This window comes from Syngnathus scovelli, chromosome 7 (genome assembly GCF_024217435.2).
Source record: "Syngnathus scovelli strain Florida chromosome 7, RoL_Ssco_1.2, whole genome shotgun sequence".
Taxonomy (NCBI): domain Eukaryota; kingdom Metazoa; phylum Chordata; class Actinopteri; order Syngnathiformes; family Syngnathidae; genus Syngnathus; species Syngnathus scovelli.
Genome location: NC_090853.1, coordinates 7,713,310 through 7,730,852, shown reverse-complemented (window position 1 = coordinate 7,730,852; position 17,543 = coordinate 7,713,310). Strand labels below are relative to the sequence as shown.

The following is a 17,543-nucleotide window of genomic DNA, read 5'->3' as shown; positions in this document are numbered from 1 at the left end:
CTGCAGAAATCCTCATTGGAGCAGTTAATGTAGTTGTTGCTGTCCCTCTGCCTGCCACTAGTCGGCTGCAGGTGTTCTGGGCCCAGCAGGCTCGTTCTGTTCCACGTGGTGTCCGAGCGCAGCTCAAAAGAGGAGCGAAGAGGGCAGAACGTCCTGATGCTTCCAGACCCAGAACACCACCATGTCTCTGTACCGCAACTTGGCCTGGTTCCTCAAGGGCATGACAGAGTTCACCAGGTATGACTGATGCTCTCAATTTTTGTCTCCCCCAGGTTTCATTTAAATTTAGTTGATTCCCTTCTCATGATGATGCTCTTTGTTTTTGTTTGTTCTTTGCTTTTGGTTTGTTACACAGTAAAGTAATAATACGACAGTTGTTTGAATATTGCTGCTTAATTTCTATCTGTCTGTATATAGATATTTAACTATCTTGTTATCGGGTATCATTTGTTCTCATTATTTGAAACAATTTTCAGATTTTTTGACAGAAAATTTTGACTACAGATGCTTTTTGTGATAACGTGTGAAACACTTTGGGTGATTGAAAAGAGGTAAGATGGAACACTATATCGTGATGCATCTAAGTTTGCAAATTATTTTAGTCAGTTAGTTATTTTGCTAATCCTTATTTAGTTAATCCTCTCATCTTTAAATGAGATGAATAAATCTTATATCTCTGAAGAAGGACGTATCAATTGAAAATATTAAAGTATAATATGGTTCCTGTGTTTATGATATGACAGCAGCCTTCTACCATTCACATTTGGCTTAAACTGCCATCAAATATACATTACATAAATTGAGGATGAAGTGACAGAAATTACCAGTTACTTGATTTTTCTATTGTTGCCAATAAATGACATGTGACTGTGACAAGCCAGTTAAACGTGACATCAACCATACATTTCATTTACACAATATTAAATAAGAGCTATGAATGGTTTGTGTCCCAATACTCATGTCCATCTACAGCCTATCAGAGGCTTTCCTCATTACAGTGAGTCGGGCTTTCTGAAAAGGTGCTTTTATGCTTTTTTTTCTTCTCCCCTTTGTTCTGTGTTGTTGCTTCTCCAACAGAGCGACCCGCTCTGTCCCTGCACTAATAGCTCTCTGCATGACACCACTGAACAGAGCGGGTATTTTGCCTCAGTCTCACTTGGCCTTGTGCAGCCTTCCTTAACAATAGCTTCCAGGACAATGGTTACCACACACACTTTTGTGCACATACTCCGTTCCTGTTGTCAGTCACCGTCAAACTCTTCCTGTCACATCCGCTGCCAGGCACAATCTCTCACTCGTGTGTACACTCAAACTGTGAGGCGGAACACAATGCCAAGTCTGCCTACTGACCCCCTTTGACCTGAATACAGCCACTTTTTCTCTCTCACTGTCACATGAGGTCAGCTGAGTTTCAAAACAGTGCAAGCTTATTTGAATGCAGATCCTGAACAAGTGGGTCCAGGATAAAGAGTCCTGATGTACTCATGGAGAGGCCACTGATGCAAAAACTTATTTGTTCTTTCTCCATAGAAATGCCTTTGAGTCAGCTTCCAAGCGTTTTGTGGAGAAGGACCTGGAGGTGTCTTTGGCAGGACGCTCCTTCATGATAACTGGAGCCAACAGTGGCATCGGGAAAGCCACGGCTATGGCTATTGCTAAGAGAGGTACAGCCCCTATCGACATTTAATTCTTCCATTACTGGATCAAATACTCTGGTTTTGACTATTGCTTAAATGTTCTGAACATTTCTATGATTAACAGGAATAACCATTGTGGTTGTGTATAATAAGAACTTGATTTTATTTTGCCACATCCTAAACAGGAAATATATACACTACAATTAGAATGTCACCATAGAGTTAAGCCCATAATTATTTATTCATACGGTGGCCTAATTTCAAATTTAAGTGTTTAGCGTTGTTGAATGAGCAGTACAGAAAGTGTTTAATGTTGAATGGATGTATTAAGAAGTTACAGAAAGAAAAATATAGAGAATTTTTTTGGTTAAAAAATAAATTGCAAAAGATTGTCTACTGGTACAGGGTGCACTATGCCTATCGCTAAGTCAGCTGTGATATGCTCCAGCTATCCCGCGACCTCAATAAGGACAATCAGTATAGGAAATGAACGGATGTTCAATTATTCATATCCCATATCTGGGAATTTAGGGACATTGTGTAAATGATCTTGGTACATCTGGCACAGACAGTCTAGTCTAGAATTGAGTATTCTAATACATTGGATATAGAGTGAAAAAAATATAAATAAAATGTTTCTCACAGGTGGAACCATCCACATGGTGTGCAGGAACAAGGACAAAGCTGAAGAGGCGAGGGCTGAACTTGTCAAGGAGACAGGAAATAAAGTACGGTATAGTGGGACTTGTGTTACTCCAAACATTTATAAATAAGGACACAGAAAATATCCACATAGAATCTGAATATGACCCTAGGAGATCTATGTGCACATTCTGGATCTATCTGAGACCAAGAAGGTCTGGGACTTTGCTGAGGCCTTCAAGAAAAAGTACAAAGCTCTCAATGTTCTGGTGAGAAATTATGATGATTATTAATATTCTATTTTCACTTCCTTGTTAAAAAGATCCTAATTTCATCTTCATATCACATCTGTGAAGTGTTACTAGATCTTGATTGTGATTGATCATGTGTAGATTAATAATGCAGGCTGCATCATGAGTCAGCGGGAAGTGAACACGGAAGGACTCGAGAAGGGCTTTGCCACCAATGTCCTCGGTGAGTCCCGCGACCAGGTTAGCAACTGGAATGGCGACAACTGAGTGCAGTGGAATGCTTCATCCTTATTATTTCTTGCAGGGATTTACATTCTCATCAAGAGTCTCATTCCTTTGCTGGAGAAGAGTGCGGATCCCAAAGTGGTGAGTCCCAGACATGTTTGTCTTTAATCTACAGGGTTGAAAAAAAAAATACAAGTCATTTATTAACATGATGTGTACTGACTTGGTAAATGACCACTTTTTCATAAGTGCTCCAAGTTTGTCTGACAATCCTTGTAAGGTGCATATTCTGATGAGGTCATCCACCATCATTTATATCTCCATTCCTGCTTGTGCAGATTACTGTGTCATCAGGTGGGATGTTGGTACAGAAGCTCAGAATAGGAAACCTGCAGTCCGAGAGAGGCCGCTATGATGGCGCCATGGTCTACGCCCAACACAAGGTATGACCAGTGTCGGTACATCTGGCAACTCATACTGGAAGTGTGAAATAATTCAGTTCCATGGGAAAGACAAATAGCAAAAGTAATCCTGGTGAACATTTCTAAAAATGTGAAAAAGACAATTCTAAAAACATGGTACCTGGTATTTATTTTATATTGTGTGCTTGTGTTATTTGCAGAGGCAGCAAGTGGTGATGACGGAGCAGCTTGCAAAAATCCACCCGAGCATCCACTTCTCTGTCATGCATCCCGGCTGGGTCGACACCCCTGGTACATCATTAACAAGTCCTAGTTCAAAGAAGTGGTCTTCAACCCTGTCTCCCTACTGCAAAAAAAACATTCAAATAATTAGGGTTGTTATCCAGCTTCTGCAGACCTTGCTGATTTTCCGATCATTTGAATCGGTTGCGCTGCAGCAGGGAGACATAAAAATTGATCATTCAATTTAACCTCCTTTTACATAAAAAACATTCAGAAAAACGACCTCCGAGGACCAGGATTGAAGACCCCTGGTTAAGATGGACATAAAAAGTCTACACATCTCTATTTGAATCTTACATTTTAATTTAAAAAAAAAATGAGACTAATTTTTTTTTAAATTTCAAAATATTTTTCCATCATCACCTATTGATTACTTATATAACTCACTTAAAAAAAAATCAGAAATCTTTGCAAGTGCAGAGTAAAATTAACAAGGATTTGTCTTGTAATTGGAATAAGCCTGTGTTTAGAATTAACCAATCACTTTCAAACCCATGTTCAAGGGGAGTCAACGCACAGCTCTTGCCATTTAATAGTCAATTTTTACCTAGGTTGAAGTTACCAAATATGGTTACTTTGTAGTCTAAGAGAGAGCTCACACAAATGTATTACTAAACTTTCAAAGGTGATCATGTGATTTTGTACTTTGTAATTAAATCATGGGAAAAACAGTCATTGTCACCAAACGGTGTCACCAAAAGTGTCACCAACACCTTTGTAACCTAACACACCAGAGAAATTGTTTCACAAAACATGATTCTCATCACTTTTATTTCCACAAAGAATGCTCATTAGCTCAGCCACAAGTGTATCCTTTTAAATGGACTCCACTGATGAAATATTTACATATGCAATCCCTTCTTCCTCCATGCATTTGCATCAGCGGTGGCAAACGCCATGCCTGACTTCCATCGCTCCATGAAGGACAGCCTGCGGACCCCGGAGCAGGGCGCGGACACTGTGGTGTGGCTGGCTGTGTCTGAGTCTGCCGCTGGCAAACCCAGCGGCCGCTTCTATCAGGGTAAGACTTGAATAGTTCGACTGGAATCTTGGACTTTTGCACAACTTTTAACTAGAGTAATTTATGAGTGTCCTATCAACGCCAAACCATTGGATTGGGTTTGGGGTTTCAGAACAAAAGACCTTCCAATTTAACATCCTTTTACATTTATTTCCCCAGGTGTTCACATAAAATCTTGTATTTGTGTGTTTTCACAGACCGTAGGATGGTGGCCACCCACCTGCCACTGGCTTGGACCCACAGTTCCCCACTGGAGGAGCAGAAACTCATATCCGCACTGGATGACTTGGCCAAGATGTTCCAACCACATTAAGGAGACCACCAGATCATACGCACTAATAACACTAGTAATACTCATCAAGTCGCCAACCTGTCTTTCCCATACCTGTATAATATAATTTTAAGATGTCTTTTAAGACAATTAAGCATGGATTGCTTTTGGATGATGAAAGAACTTTGGTTTTACTTTTGTGTCGTAGACTCTAACTAAAGAATGTTTTATAATGTTTTCTGTGACATTTCATGAAGTCTCCCAAACCCACTGTGACTTTTGAAAGTTGTCAATCAGATGGGAATCTGATCAGACCAAAGTCTCAGCCACTATTTATTGACACAGACCCAGCTATGTGTTCAACCTCATTCTTGCGTCTAGTTTATATGTGTTACTAACAGACATGTTTCTTTTTGTTTGTTTGTCGTCTTGCTGTGTGTCAGGTTGAATTCAAACTGGAGTCAAGTGATATCTCTGGCCATTTAATGCAGCACACATAAGCATTTTGTAATTGCGGCCAATATTTGTATTCATGATTATTATCAAGCCAGCACCTTTGACAACAAGCTTCTTAACTAACATAACTTAAATTTGGAAATGTATTCTCAAATAAAATGACAAAAATGGGAGAGGGAGAAACAAGTGATTTCTTATTCACAAAATTACTCAGCAAAAGAAAAAATGATTAATCATATTGTAATTTGCAATTTATTATCAAGCAATAATCCATTGTCATTGAAACAACATTAGTTAAAAATGAGCTTCTTGTTGCATTTTTAACATTTTTTTACAAGCAGACTGCAAACATAAAATGTGAAATTACACAGAAATCCATAAAAAGGGTTTGTAGGGTAATCATGTGAGATGACTCATCTGGTTACAGTTACCACTTATAAAACCTTTCTTGGGTTTTATGACCAAAACAAAACATGAAGCACTTCAAATATGCTAAGTGTTCCATTAGGTGTCATGGAAGCAAATAACTATTAGGAAGCGGACAAAAACTGGATGTGAAAGGCCGCCACTGATGAGCCCTCAAAGCATGAAATGCTCTGAATGCAAGACACGTTATTAGCACATGATGGAAATAGCTTTGACTATTGATCAGCATCCTCGGTTACCCTGTGGGTGTTGCAGATTTTTAAAGAAACATTTCAGGTTTTTCATTTGACTATAAGCCTGCAAATTTGTAATACTAGCATCAATTCCTTGGAGTAAAAACAATAGCAGAGTGGATGAACAAAATATTTTTCTTGCTATTTTAAGGTCTGATTCTATTTTTTAATATTAGATACGCTAAATTAGTCACAGTTCCTTTTTTCCTTCCTCCCAAGCAGTAACACAGCAACAGCAGTTGGTTGGTAGGAAAGAATAGCATTTGTGTTCTGTATGGTGTCCGCGGCTTGAATCTGAACACTCATTGAAAAACAGTGAAACAACATCATATCTAATGAGCTGGTGGGGGCTTTGCGTAATTCAATTTGCAGTCTGGTCTTTTTCAAAAACAGTCACTCAAAGGGTTTAGGAGTTGCTATATTTAACAATAATATATTTTGTCAATTTCACTATATTAACAATATCTATAACGAGCTGCTCTCGCTTCACTGTGGCGGCCCCCGCGGGGTCAGCATGGTGAGGAAAGCTGCACTTTGCATTTAATATAACAGAAAGCTCCCCAAAATTGAGTATAGATTTCACCGATTGATTGCAGAGTGCATATGTCTCCTTTTGAAAATGGATTCTGAAAGCTTAAAGAAAGGGCAGTCAACATCTAATAACAAAAAGTGGTAATCAAAATTAATCAATAAATACAAATCCAGAAAGTGGTATAATGCATTGAATACAGTAAATTTCATTTAGTACCATTTTTCCCGTGTTTACAGTGGATAAGTCTTTAAGTCTTCAATGTCCGGTATTTTTTATTTTTTACCCCAACAACTAATACATGACTAGGTTTCCATTTCCATTCCTTTATCTTAGCATTTTGTAGCGTTTTCCACCAAGCTAAGCTTCTGACTTCATGCATGGTTGAAATTGCAGATTATTTCAGCCATATACCATACACTGTTATAAAGTTTGTAATCATATAAGGAAAAAAACATAACTAAACATTTTACACAGGTAATAAATACTTTACTACAAATATAATCATACACATCAAAAATTGGAATGTGATCAGGAATATATGGTGTTCACATTTTCATAACCAAATAAGGCAGGTATCCAACATAAGCATAAATCAGCCGCCATTTATAGGATCGCTACAAATCCAACTATTCTTTCACTCTGTGTAGATATGAGTTTCCTCCCAAGTGGAATCCTTGTTAATACGTGTTTGGAGTAAGGAGGGATGAACAAGAAAAACTAAGAAACCAAAAGAGGAGACATCCAGAAGTTCATTACGAGAGTGCATGGGGACAATCACAGGTACTGAACTGTAAAAGCCACTAGAAAAGGCTTTGAACATGTGTCCTCTAATCTTTAAATCATTTGAAGGAAAAAACAAAACAAAAAAAAACAAAAAAATCGACAGCCCTAATACAGCCGGAAACTAAGTTAAGTGCAGCATTTTGTGCTCCACAAATTTTTGTGTCGATTAACTAATTGCCTTTGTGGTGAACATCCAATTGAGCTCGATGAATTCATCTTATTAGCAAGTCTCAGAAGTGATTTGAGTTTTGGCCATCAGTGTCACACTATGTGGTAAATCAATCTACAAACAGTGCAATTTGTCTACTCAACACTTGAGTTTAACAGTCTATTGCTCCATCTCGGCAACAGCATTGTTGACGCCGCTACTAATCAGTGTTAGACTTTGCAAAGATGATCTGCTGCTATAGCAACGCTATTTTTGCTTGCCTCACTTAGAATCAACACAAGGGAGGGCGTGTCAGCATCACAGCAGCTGCATCATGGCGTACACAATTTGAAAATGTACACAAGTAAACACAATTAATGATTTGTGGCTGAATTGCACAAAGTGACATGTGAAATGAAGCGCCCCACCCAGTGACAACTCACTGATGTAAAACCTCCTGAGAGTGATTTAAGGCCTTCTGGTGAAAAAGACAGAACAAAGCTTGGGCGGGGGGGTAGTGATAACTGGGGTCAGAAAGTAATTCCAATCAATTGTTTTCATTTTAAACATAAAGCAGGATTTGTACAGATGTAGTGGTTATACATGTTACTGAGTATGACACAGTTAGTGGACTGCAAAATATATGCAGCGGAAGCATGTGTGTGTTTTTACAGGTGTGGCAGGTCAGGAATTTATGAATCCTAAGATTACAGTACAAGGATAAACAAAAAACTGACCATTGTCAACATTTGTCAAAAGGAACAAAAATCTTAAACGTAAACACTAATAACACTCTTCCCATTAGGGCGCATGCACACGTTTACATACACACACAATTGTGCTTAGTGCTCTGTGTGGGGTCACATACATTCATATACATGTTGAACTAAAGTAGTGACATAGATCGAAGGATCAAGCAAAAAAAAAAAAAAACAAAAAAAAAAAAAAAAAAAAAAAAAAAAGGGGACACGTAGACCTACACTACTGACATTCACTCACACACGCACACATGTGCACATCCCCCAGAAGCTGCAGGGTTCAGGCATGATGGCGATGATGCGCTGTACAAAGGGGTTTCCATGACACCAGAGGAGTGAACTGGACCAATCAGCGTGTGGAGAAGCCTGTTGCTAAGCTACAGCCAACCACCTGCGTCATATCCCAGATCTGTAGAGACAAACACCCGATGACAAGTCAAGAACTTCACCTCGTATGAAGATGTGACTCTTTTGTTGTGACATCATTACAGCACTTAACCGTAATCATCATCAAGACAAAGTGTGTTTAACCTCAGGGTCTTTCATTCACACTTATTATGTGGAGGCTTTGGTGTCTCCATTTTAGTTTTAAATCAAAAGTTTGCGAACACCTGCTTTAGATTCCACAATTCTTCAATGCATATGCATTCCATACAGTCTAATACACCTTGCAAAGATGCCAAGAACTGTTCATAGTCATTGCAATGGATCAAGAAAATAGAGCACAGTTCCAGATATAGTTTAGTCACAAAAGACCTTCGTTTTAAGCACTATCAATCATACACAGCAAAAAAACAAAAAAACAAAACATTTTCAACCTTGACAATGCGGTCATTTCCACAGGTGACCATCAGGCCTCTGGATGGGTCCATGTCCATGTGGGCTATGTTGTGTTTCCCCTCATGGAATGTGGCCAATGGTGTTCGACTATAACACACACACAAAGAATCATCAGGTTTGTCTCTAGTTAGTTTGTCTCATAAAAAACAAAAACTCCAACTTGAAGTGAACAATACGTTAAAAACATGTGCACAACAATTGACTCACTCTTCTTCCTTGATCGAGTCAAAACAGGTGTCACACACCCGCACTGGAAATTCAAAGCCCATAATTGGGAACGTGGAGCGTTTAGAACTGCATCGACCACACACAGCTTTGCCGCACTTCCTGCAATGGTGCTAAGACACAGAAAACACACATTCACATTCATACTAATGACACATGACGAGAACAAAGCAATATGTGCACAACGATGGTTGGTACCTGTCTGAGCCCCAAGGTTTTAGTGTCCCACATCTGCTTGACATTCCAGAAGAAAGGCTGCTCACACTTCTGGCATGAGTCACTTTCCAACCACTGAGGTGCCTGAAGATACAGAAGAAACAAGGTAAGAGAGTGTAAGATTCCTGTTATTGTATGGAAGAAGCGTGAAACCTAGGCTTCTGTTAATTACGACTACCGATGAATTTGTGGCTTATTTTCAGTGAAGTGATTTTTTTGCTCTTTTGCATTCATCATGGTCTTTATGCTGGAAAAACATTTTTTATCCAAACATTGTATCGAATTTTTTGCAATTTACATGAATAAAATATTCAACAGCTGCAGCGCTACAGCTCCCCTGTGATATTGTCACATTTTTATTGATGCAAACCTCTTCTCTGGTTGTATCCATGTTCCACACTGCGATGCCACCATCAGCTGAGCATGACACCAACTGCCTGGTGAACTGGAGATAGCGTAGTGCCTGGACACGCTCACTGAGAGTTGAAGAATAGATTTCCATCACAGTTTTTATGGTAATGTAACATTTCACTGTCACAAGTGCAAACATTCATGAACTATTGCACAATCACTTGTGCAAACTTTGGTGTGCTCAAAATTGCTCTGAATCTTTTGAAGACATGGTGTTATGAACCAGACAACTTGTGTTATTATGTGGTGCATACATTAGCTTGCTTTATTTAGCCGCTACCTACCAAATGCATGTTTACCAAAGTATTTATTGCAATAACCTTTGAGGATGTGCGTTAAGTTTTGTTATGCATTCACAGTTAGTGGTATCTCTACTTACGAACGCCTATACTTACGAACTTTTCAAGATATGAACCGGAGCCTCGGGATTTTTTTGCATCTACTTATGAACCAATTTTCGACTTACGAACAAACGCCGCAGCCATCTATGTGTGTAGCTAACATTTCAAAAACAATTATATTAAACTAAAGGCAAATAAATGGGGCTTGACAATGCTAAAATCTGGAAAGAGACAGAAATGGGGATGAAGATTAAATAATCAGCTACAATTGGCATGGTCCATTTTTTCATTGATTTTCATATTATGTATTACTTGTGCCCTCTCTGCATCCATTACAACCTGGTGATCCTGAAAAGGGGATCCTTCCATCTGTGGTCCCTTCTCAAGGATTCTCATTTTCCCCTGGCAGGGTTTTTTTGAGTTTTTCCTTGCCCTTTTGGGAGCTTAAGATCAGGGGATGCTTTGAGAATAATTGTCCATTTTGGCTATGTGAAGCCCTTTGAGACTGTTTGTGATTTAGGGCTATACAAATAAACTTGACTTGACTTGACTTGAGACCTTTGTGTGATAAGAGTCTTGTGCAGGCAGACTCTGCTGTTGACAACTAAGACATTTTTTTCAGCACATTTACTCGTTAACTTTTCAAAACATTTCAATCACATAAACGCGAGGCTGCTGAACTTACTGGTGTCCCTGCAACAATAAGGTTCGTCCTTTGCGTCCTCCTATGTCCCACATGATGACACTGTGGTCAGAGGCACCTGAGAACAGCAGTCTCTGGACGGGGTCCCACCACAAGGCTGCTACACTGCCTGAAAAAAGCAAGAGGGAGGAGGTAGCTGTTTTAAGCAACAGTTGGTTTCTTGGCGCCACCTAGTGTACATTTACGAGACTTTTTGCCAGTAATTACCAACCAGAACATCCAAATGTTCCATGAGATCATCAAGGTGCTACAGAAAATTATCCAATTTTACTTAATTTGTCCAGATTTTTTTATTTATCAAGTATTAATTTACCGTTATTTATATCACATATGTTATAAGTTACAGTACAATAAACATTTTGGTTTTGAGCATTTTGGTTTAAGACTGTCATCTGCTGGCATAAAACGCAACTACAGCTCAAGTAGCAAAAAAACAAATTAAATAAAAATAACTTGTGCTGTCCACAGGGAATACAAATGCTTTAACTATTTGTTCATTTTCTACAAACAGAAATAGTGTTGAATACATCAATGATTTACAAGTCTTAAAATAAAATATTGCAGGGTGCCAGGAGACTTTTATACTCCCGCAAAAGAATGAAGTTGTAATTTTATGAGCATAAGTAAAGGAAGGGTAGCCGTTATTCTCTCATATGTTTAACTTTATCAAAAATGTATGACTTGAAATTTTCAGAACAGTAGTCAATTAAACTTAATAGTGAGAACAAATAAAATTAGACCTTTTCAGCTGGAGTTTTCTGACTGGATTAATCATTTAACTCATTAAATATTTATACAAAAACAGAGCTTGTACTGGAGTGAACACAGCATCATACCCTGGACTTTTGATTAGGACATTAAAACAAAAACAGAATGCATTTGAATTGTGAGGCTTTTTTACTGCCATGTTTAAATATTTGTCAACGTGAATGTTTCATGAGCAAACTGTTAGCTTGTGTAATTAGATGCCTAACTGCATAACTGTAAAAAAAATACAGCCGTGGTTAAACACAATTTTAAACACAATTTTTGGCTTTTACACAATTACACATGTGTTAAAAGACGGCCATACCAGTAACACTTGAGACTACGGAAATACCTTGTGTTCATGTGATTTCAAGGGAGTTTCCCAAAAAAGCCACAAGGCTCATTTGAACAGTTAACAAGTTGATGAAAATGAAAATGTCATTGATGATAGGATTGTCAATGATGAATATTTTCTAGAATTGATTATTCCATCGATCATTCCACCAATCAATGAAATGATCAGATAACATTATTTTCCAATAAAGTGTACAGTATTACAAAATAAATTTTCAAATACTGTGTGCCGCTCTGGTCATTGCTGTCCAATGGGAGCACAGATCGTCACAGGAGTGGGTGTATTTAATAATTCGCTTGCAAAATGTACAGTCTGAATAGGAACAGCACCAAACGAAAATAAATTAAGTCCGCTTTTGGTCCGGACCAAACAAGCGGATTAAAGGACTTTTCTGGTCTGAATACACCCTAAATTGCCTGGGTGACCCCAAACTTTTGAACGGGAGTGTAGTATACATTTTCAGTACGTAAATATACATTAAGTGTGCTTTTTTGTGTGGCATACCTTCATGGCCCTTCAGTGTAGTGATAACGGAGTATGTCTGCTTCTCCAGCTTCAACAGTGTAATCTGCCCTGAGTAATCGCCAACAAAGGCATGTTGAGTCTCATGATCATATCTGAGTAGGGCGTTAAGCTTTCAAAGTATTCAAAGAAATGGTTGTTGTATTAAAACAATGAATAAGGGATACTGTAGACAGGAAGCCCAGGAAGTGAAATAGTGTCTGCCCAGCATGCTTCCACTCTGGGTGCACATCCAGCTAACACTCTTGTCATGGCCAGTGCTCACTACCCACTCGCTTTCCAGGGTAAACACCATGTCTGAAACGCGGTTCTGATGAGCTGCAAAACACACACGCACGAACATTTGTCTACATTTGCAAATTGACATTGTGTTCATTTTTATATTTTTATTATGTTAAATTATGGCACTTAGTGTAGCAATCTGCAAATAAAGATAAGCACCTGTCTGGAAACGGCGCACCTGTTCAGGGATCTGAGACACAACTGTAGAATACTTTGTCCTTTTAAAAATGTTTGATTGTATTGTTCAGCTTTATTTACTCCACCACAAAGAGTAATCTTATAATACAAACATAAACATAATTAGAGAACCACCGACAACTAATGATGGGCAAATGAAGCTTCAAGATGATTCATGAACCCGTTGTTGTGTTTACTTAGACCTCTAGATGGCACTCTGTTCACCAAAGAGCTGAAAGCCCGCCGACTTGCCATTTCTTAAAACCACTTTAAACCAACATTGCCATCTAGAGGAGCCAAAGAATACAACAACTGGTTCATGAAGCTTCATTTTCCCATCACTACGGCGACAACCTCTTCTCACACTAAAATAAATGTATAGACACAAAGACAACATTTTGGCCAGCAATTATATTCGGTTTCCCCTGATTGATCGCATTGAAGTGCTTCATTATCAAACAGCTTACCTGGATATGTTTTTACATGGTTCATCTTGTTGAAATCTTCAGAGATGAGAAACTCCTTAAGGGCAAAAAAACAAGTTTCAAGTCAAATAACGAACCCACCCTCAAAGGCAATAGGAGGAGTGCTGTTTAAATAAGCCTCTTTTTAATAATGGAAAGAAAAAGCAAAAGACAAAGCTTGGCCCTGAAATGAGAACAAGGCCATTTGTTTTGAGGATGTTCCACTCACAACAACCGCTCCATTGTCCTGCCCAATGAAGATGCGTCTGCTGTCATGGTGATATGACATACATGAGCAGGGAGCTGAAACATGGAAAGATAAGGAAATCATCACCATTAGCACATGGTGTATTGTGCTATGTTTTTTTTATATACTGGAGAATGGATGGACATTTTCAAAATGTTACTTACAGGAGACTGTGTGATATATACTTGGCCAGTACTGACCACTGTCTCTCTTTAGCCAAACACGAATGGTTCTGGAAATGAAAAGACGGATAAAACTTTAAGAAAACAAACCATTAAGGGTCCCTTTGTTTTATGATCTATGCATAAAAACGTTTTTGGCTTTTTGTGTTTTGATGTGTTGGAACTCTAAATCTTTGAGTCTGGAATTATAACTTGAAAAAATACACTGCCAATAAAATAGTGGCAAAGTGAAAGATATATTTGTGTGTGGATATTCGTTATTTAAACGCACCACTCCCAAAGGTCAATGCTAATTACTTGTTAGCATGTCAATGGGAGTTTACAGTGACTTTAGGGATAGCAGTAGCAATATTTCTAAAAGAAAACATCTGTTGTATTTAAATATTAAAAGGAGTGTAATTATTTTTGTTGTATATTTACTTTTACAGTAAATCCCAACTGGGGTGTCACTAAAGAGCTGAAAGCATACTTTGTGGTGACAGAAATCAATGACCATGGACTGAGAGTGTTCCAACCAAGAAAAAAAAAGTCCCTGTTTCGAAATCGACACGGTCAAGCTTGACTGAAATTTGCAGCTGCTCACAAAGGCAATCCAAATACCTTCTGGGTTACAATCTTATGATCGAACAAGACAATGATTGCTATTTAGCCACAGTGACAAATAAGTATGTTTAGGAGAATGGAAATGAAGCTTTTAAACCTAAGATTACTGTACTAATTTAATTGTCAAGAATGGTGGTAGTAACAATACATTCTAGGGCCACCAGTGGGGAAGACTATCACCAAATCAACATGAAGGCTGCTGAAACCTTGATGCAAGTGGATGTTCCAACAGGACAGTGATGCCAAAGACATATCAAAACTGCTTTTTAAATTGTTTTTTCCAAAGTTGAACCTCAAAGCTAGAGAAGATTTGTGCAGCATCTGCAAAGAGTAGTCAAATTTCCAGCCACAATTATGTCGGAGGCTTGTTGATGGTAGAGGAGAAACTTCTAACCCAAAATTATTGGCCTGTTATGTTAGTTTTTGAGCATGTACGGGTAATGTTGGCCCTATGGTAATTAGAAAAAAAAATTGTACCTTTGGACCTTTTTTTAAAAATTGTTCTATAGGGATATTACATAAGAAAAGGTGCAAATTGATGGTCAAAAGCTCCAATTTAGATTTTTGAACATTGTTTATAAACATGAACAAGTGTGGATTGCAGTTTTTTCTATTCCAATATAGCACAGTATAGTATTTGTTAAGCACAGTTCATAAGTTAACAAAAGTATAATAAAGTTGCATTTAACTTGCTTTTAAAACATTCAATTAGGCAAAATAAAAATCCTTATCTTTAAGCGCAGTATTCATGTTCAAATTGTACATAGCGTGACAGTGGTTCGCAATATTATTCTGCATCGTTTTTGGTGATAATATGCTGGACAAATTTTACCATTGTAATTATGTTGCTTCTTGGAGAGGAAAACTTTTATGTGCTACTTTTTCAATTTGAGAACCACTGTTGTGTCTATGAAACTGCATCCAAAGTTTCTCCGTACGTCAACTATTCAGTCCTCATTGTAGAACAACTTTAAGAAGACAGGAAAAAAATATAAATAGCTGATAGACTGATATTAACTAATTAGAGTCATACAAGAAAAAGCGTCCAAACGAAAATGAGTAAATGTTGGACTTTCCAGAATTGAGTTTCATTTCTAGTCAAATAAGGTACATTCAAAACTGATGAAACAGTTTTCTTATAGAGGTCAATGGCTTCATCGTCCCTGCAGAATTAGCAAGTGTGATGCAAAATGCACCACTTCCCATTTACGTTAAATGATGATGCTTCTCCTACACTTGCAAACTAGTTTGCTGGCTATTTTAAAATGTGGCTATTTCACTGAATGACATAAACAGCTGTAGATCATATTGCAAGCAGCTATTATATTGCATCATTGTATAACAAATTATCAAAGGCATTATCTATGCTAACCCAAATGTGATTTTCACGGGACACAGCTCGTGTCCGTTCCTTTAAGAGTGACCAGTAAACAAGAGTGCTTGTAGAGCCGCGCACACACACGTACACAATTGTATCGAAACATTTGAAACATACTGGCATCAATTTTTAAGGATTAAATGGCAACACATGGAGAGGAAACCGGACTTGTATACTGCTACAGGACCGGGTTTGTTTACTGCTACAGTTAGCTGTTCAATGTCAAAGTCGAACATTCATAAAGCGACAACAAATATACGAACGCAATTAAAGATCAGCGCTTAATAATAATTTTATAAGCGTCCTATCTTTCACAAAGTAAATCTTTAATGAGTTCTATTCAGATAAATTCGTTTAGCTAACTTACCCACGCTAAAATGTTAGTTTTATAGGTCTGCTTTAGTTGCCTTGAACATTAGTTTGACCACTTTTGCAGGATCTAACTAGTCGCCACAAAATAGAGCAAACCCGCAGGCTACTTCAATAAAGCTAACATAAGCTAGCTAGGTTGGAAAACTCACCTGTCTTCGCTGACAGTGATCACTCCATCCTCCTTGGGGATTAAAACGGCAACCGTGACAGCGTCTGCGTGTCCCTCGATTTTGTTCAGAAGAACTGGTCTGGCGCTCTGAGGCCTCGAATGGATCTCCGCAGCCATGGTTTAACTAGCCAGCCACAATGTTTTCCTGCTGCTAATTCTCTTCCTCGCCCAGTCCAGGAGGATCAGCTGACACACAGAGACGCTGTTCACATTACCGTAATGACTGCAAGGCATGCGCCCAGCAAACCATGCCGCGTGACGACCGCTACAAATAATGATTTATACAAGTCGACTTAATTACTATTGCGTATTTTCCTTTTTTTTTCTGAGATCCCCCCCTCACACACTCACACACGTTTCGTTTTCCATGGGCCACATGTAATGATTATTTGTCTGTTTTTCGAACAGTCTTTTATAGCAGGGGAAATTGTATTAATTTCGAAAATCAACCAGACATTTTTATTATTGTAATTTTCTTTTACGTATTTTACGTTTATGCATTTTTGTTTTTTTTTGTAATATTCATAGTGTACCTTATTGGTTCAGTCCCATTTGACTGTCTTATGCATGTTTGATTAAACATTTTGTTCCTATTTTGTCTGAAGTTTAGTATTTTCACTCAGAAAAGGCCAACATATATAGCAATTAAGACGAAAGTTTCATGAGAGCTTGTCCACTGAATTAGATGCTCGAAACGATTTTTGATTCGGAACTTCTTCAAAAAGGAATGACTCGATTCTGATGAAGCTGCTATTCTTCTGTACACATTCTTCACGTCAATATACAATGTGCAATATTATGGCAACTACTGTGTAGTGTTTTTACCTCCCTCAATTTTCTTGCCTAGTTTATCTTTTGGCCTCTTTTACATTTCATTGCTATCTCTTGCACTGTGTGTATTTCTGCATCTTCTGTATATCTTGATCTCTTGTGTTTTTCTTGTGTATTTTGTATTTTACTGCTACTGGACACAGAATTTCCCTGAAGGAGTAATCCCAAGGGATTAATAAAGTTGAGTCTAAGTCTAAGTCTAGAAACCTTTTGGTTGTACTGCTGATTAGTTTTTATTTGAATTGTTGGACAAATGTGATTCTAATATTTGCTGCACGAGTTCATACTATATTGCTGTGGCCATAGGCAATATAAACTACAAAAACAAAAGGTGATCCAGATATTTACAATACCAATTAACAAAACAAAAAAAAAAGATCATGAGATCTAT

The 17,543-nt window shown here is 38.1% G+C and overlaps 2 protein-coding genes across 2 annotated transcripts; one reads left to right on the top strand and one right to left on the bottom strand.

Moving 5' to 3' along the window:
• Nucleotides 1-69: 69 nt before the first annotated feature.
• On the top strand, nt 70-5,380 carry dhrs12la (dehydrogenase/reductase 12-like a). The gene is made up of 10 exons (XM_049725239.1): nt 70-237; nt 1,531-1,664; nt 2,283-2,365; nt 2,453-2,548; nt 2,672-2,753; nt 2,835-2,896; nt 3,094-3,198; nt 3,378-3,468; nt 4,343-4,480; nt 4,678-5,380. Exons 1-10 carry the CDS (start codon nt 182-184, stop codon nt 4,791-4,793), a joined length of 963 nt encoding a protein of 320 aa, XP_049581196.1. The 5' UTR covers nt 70-181; the 3' UTR covers nt 4,794-5,380.
• A 1,482-nt stretch (nt 5,381-6,862) lies between these two features.
• On the bottom strand, nt 6,863-16,531 carry wdfy1 (WD repeat and FYVE domain containing 1). Its single transcript, XM_049725238.2, has 12 exons — nt 16,302-16,531; nt 13,782-13,849; nt 13,600-13,673; nt 13,374-13,428; nt 12,615-12,765; nt 12,430-12,542; nt 10,806-10,932; nt 9,739-9,844; nt 9,351-9,452; nt 9,135-9,265; nt 8,906-9,014; nt 6,863-8,496 (listed from the first exon to the last, which is right to left on the bottom strand). Exons 1-12 carry the CDS (start codon nt 16,436-16,438, stop codon nt 8,437-8,439), a joined length of 1,233 nt encoding a protein of 410 aa, XP_049581195.1. The 5' UTR covers nt 16,439-16,531; the 3' UTR covers nt 6,863-8,436.
• Between the last annotated feature and the right edge of the window lie 1,012 nt (nt 16,532-17,543).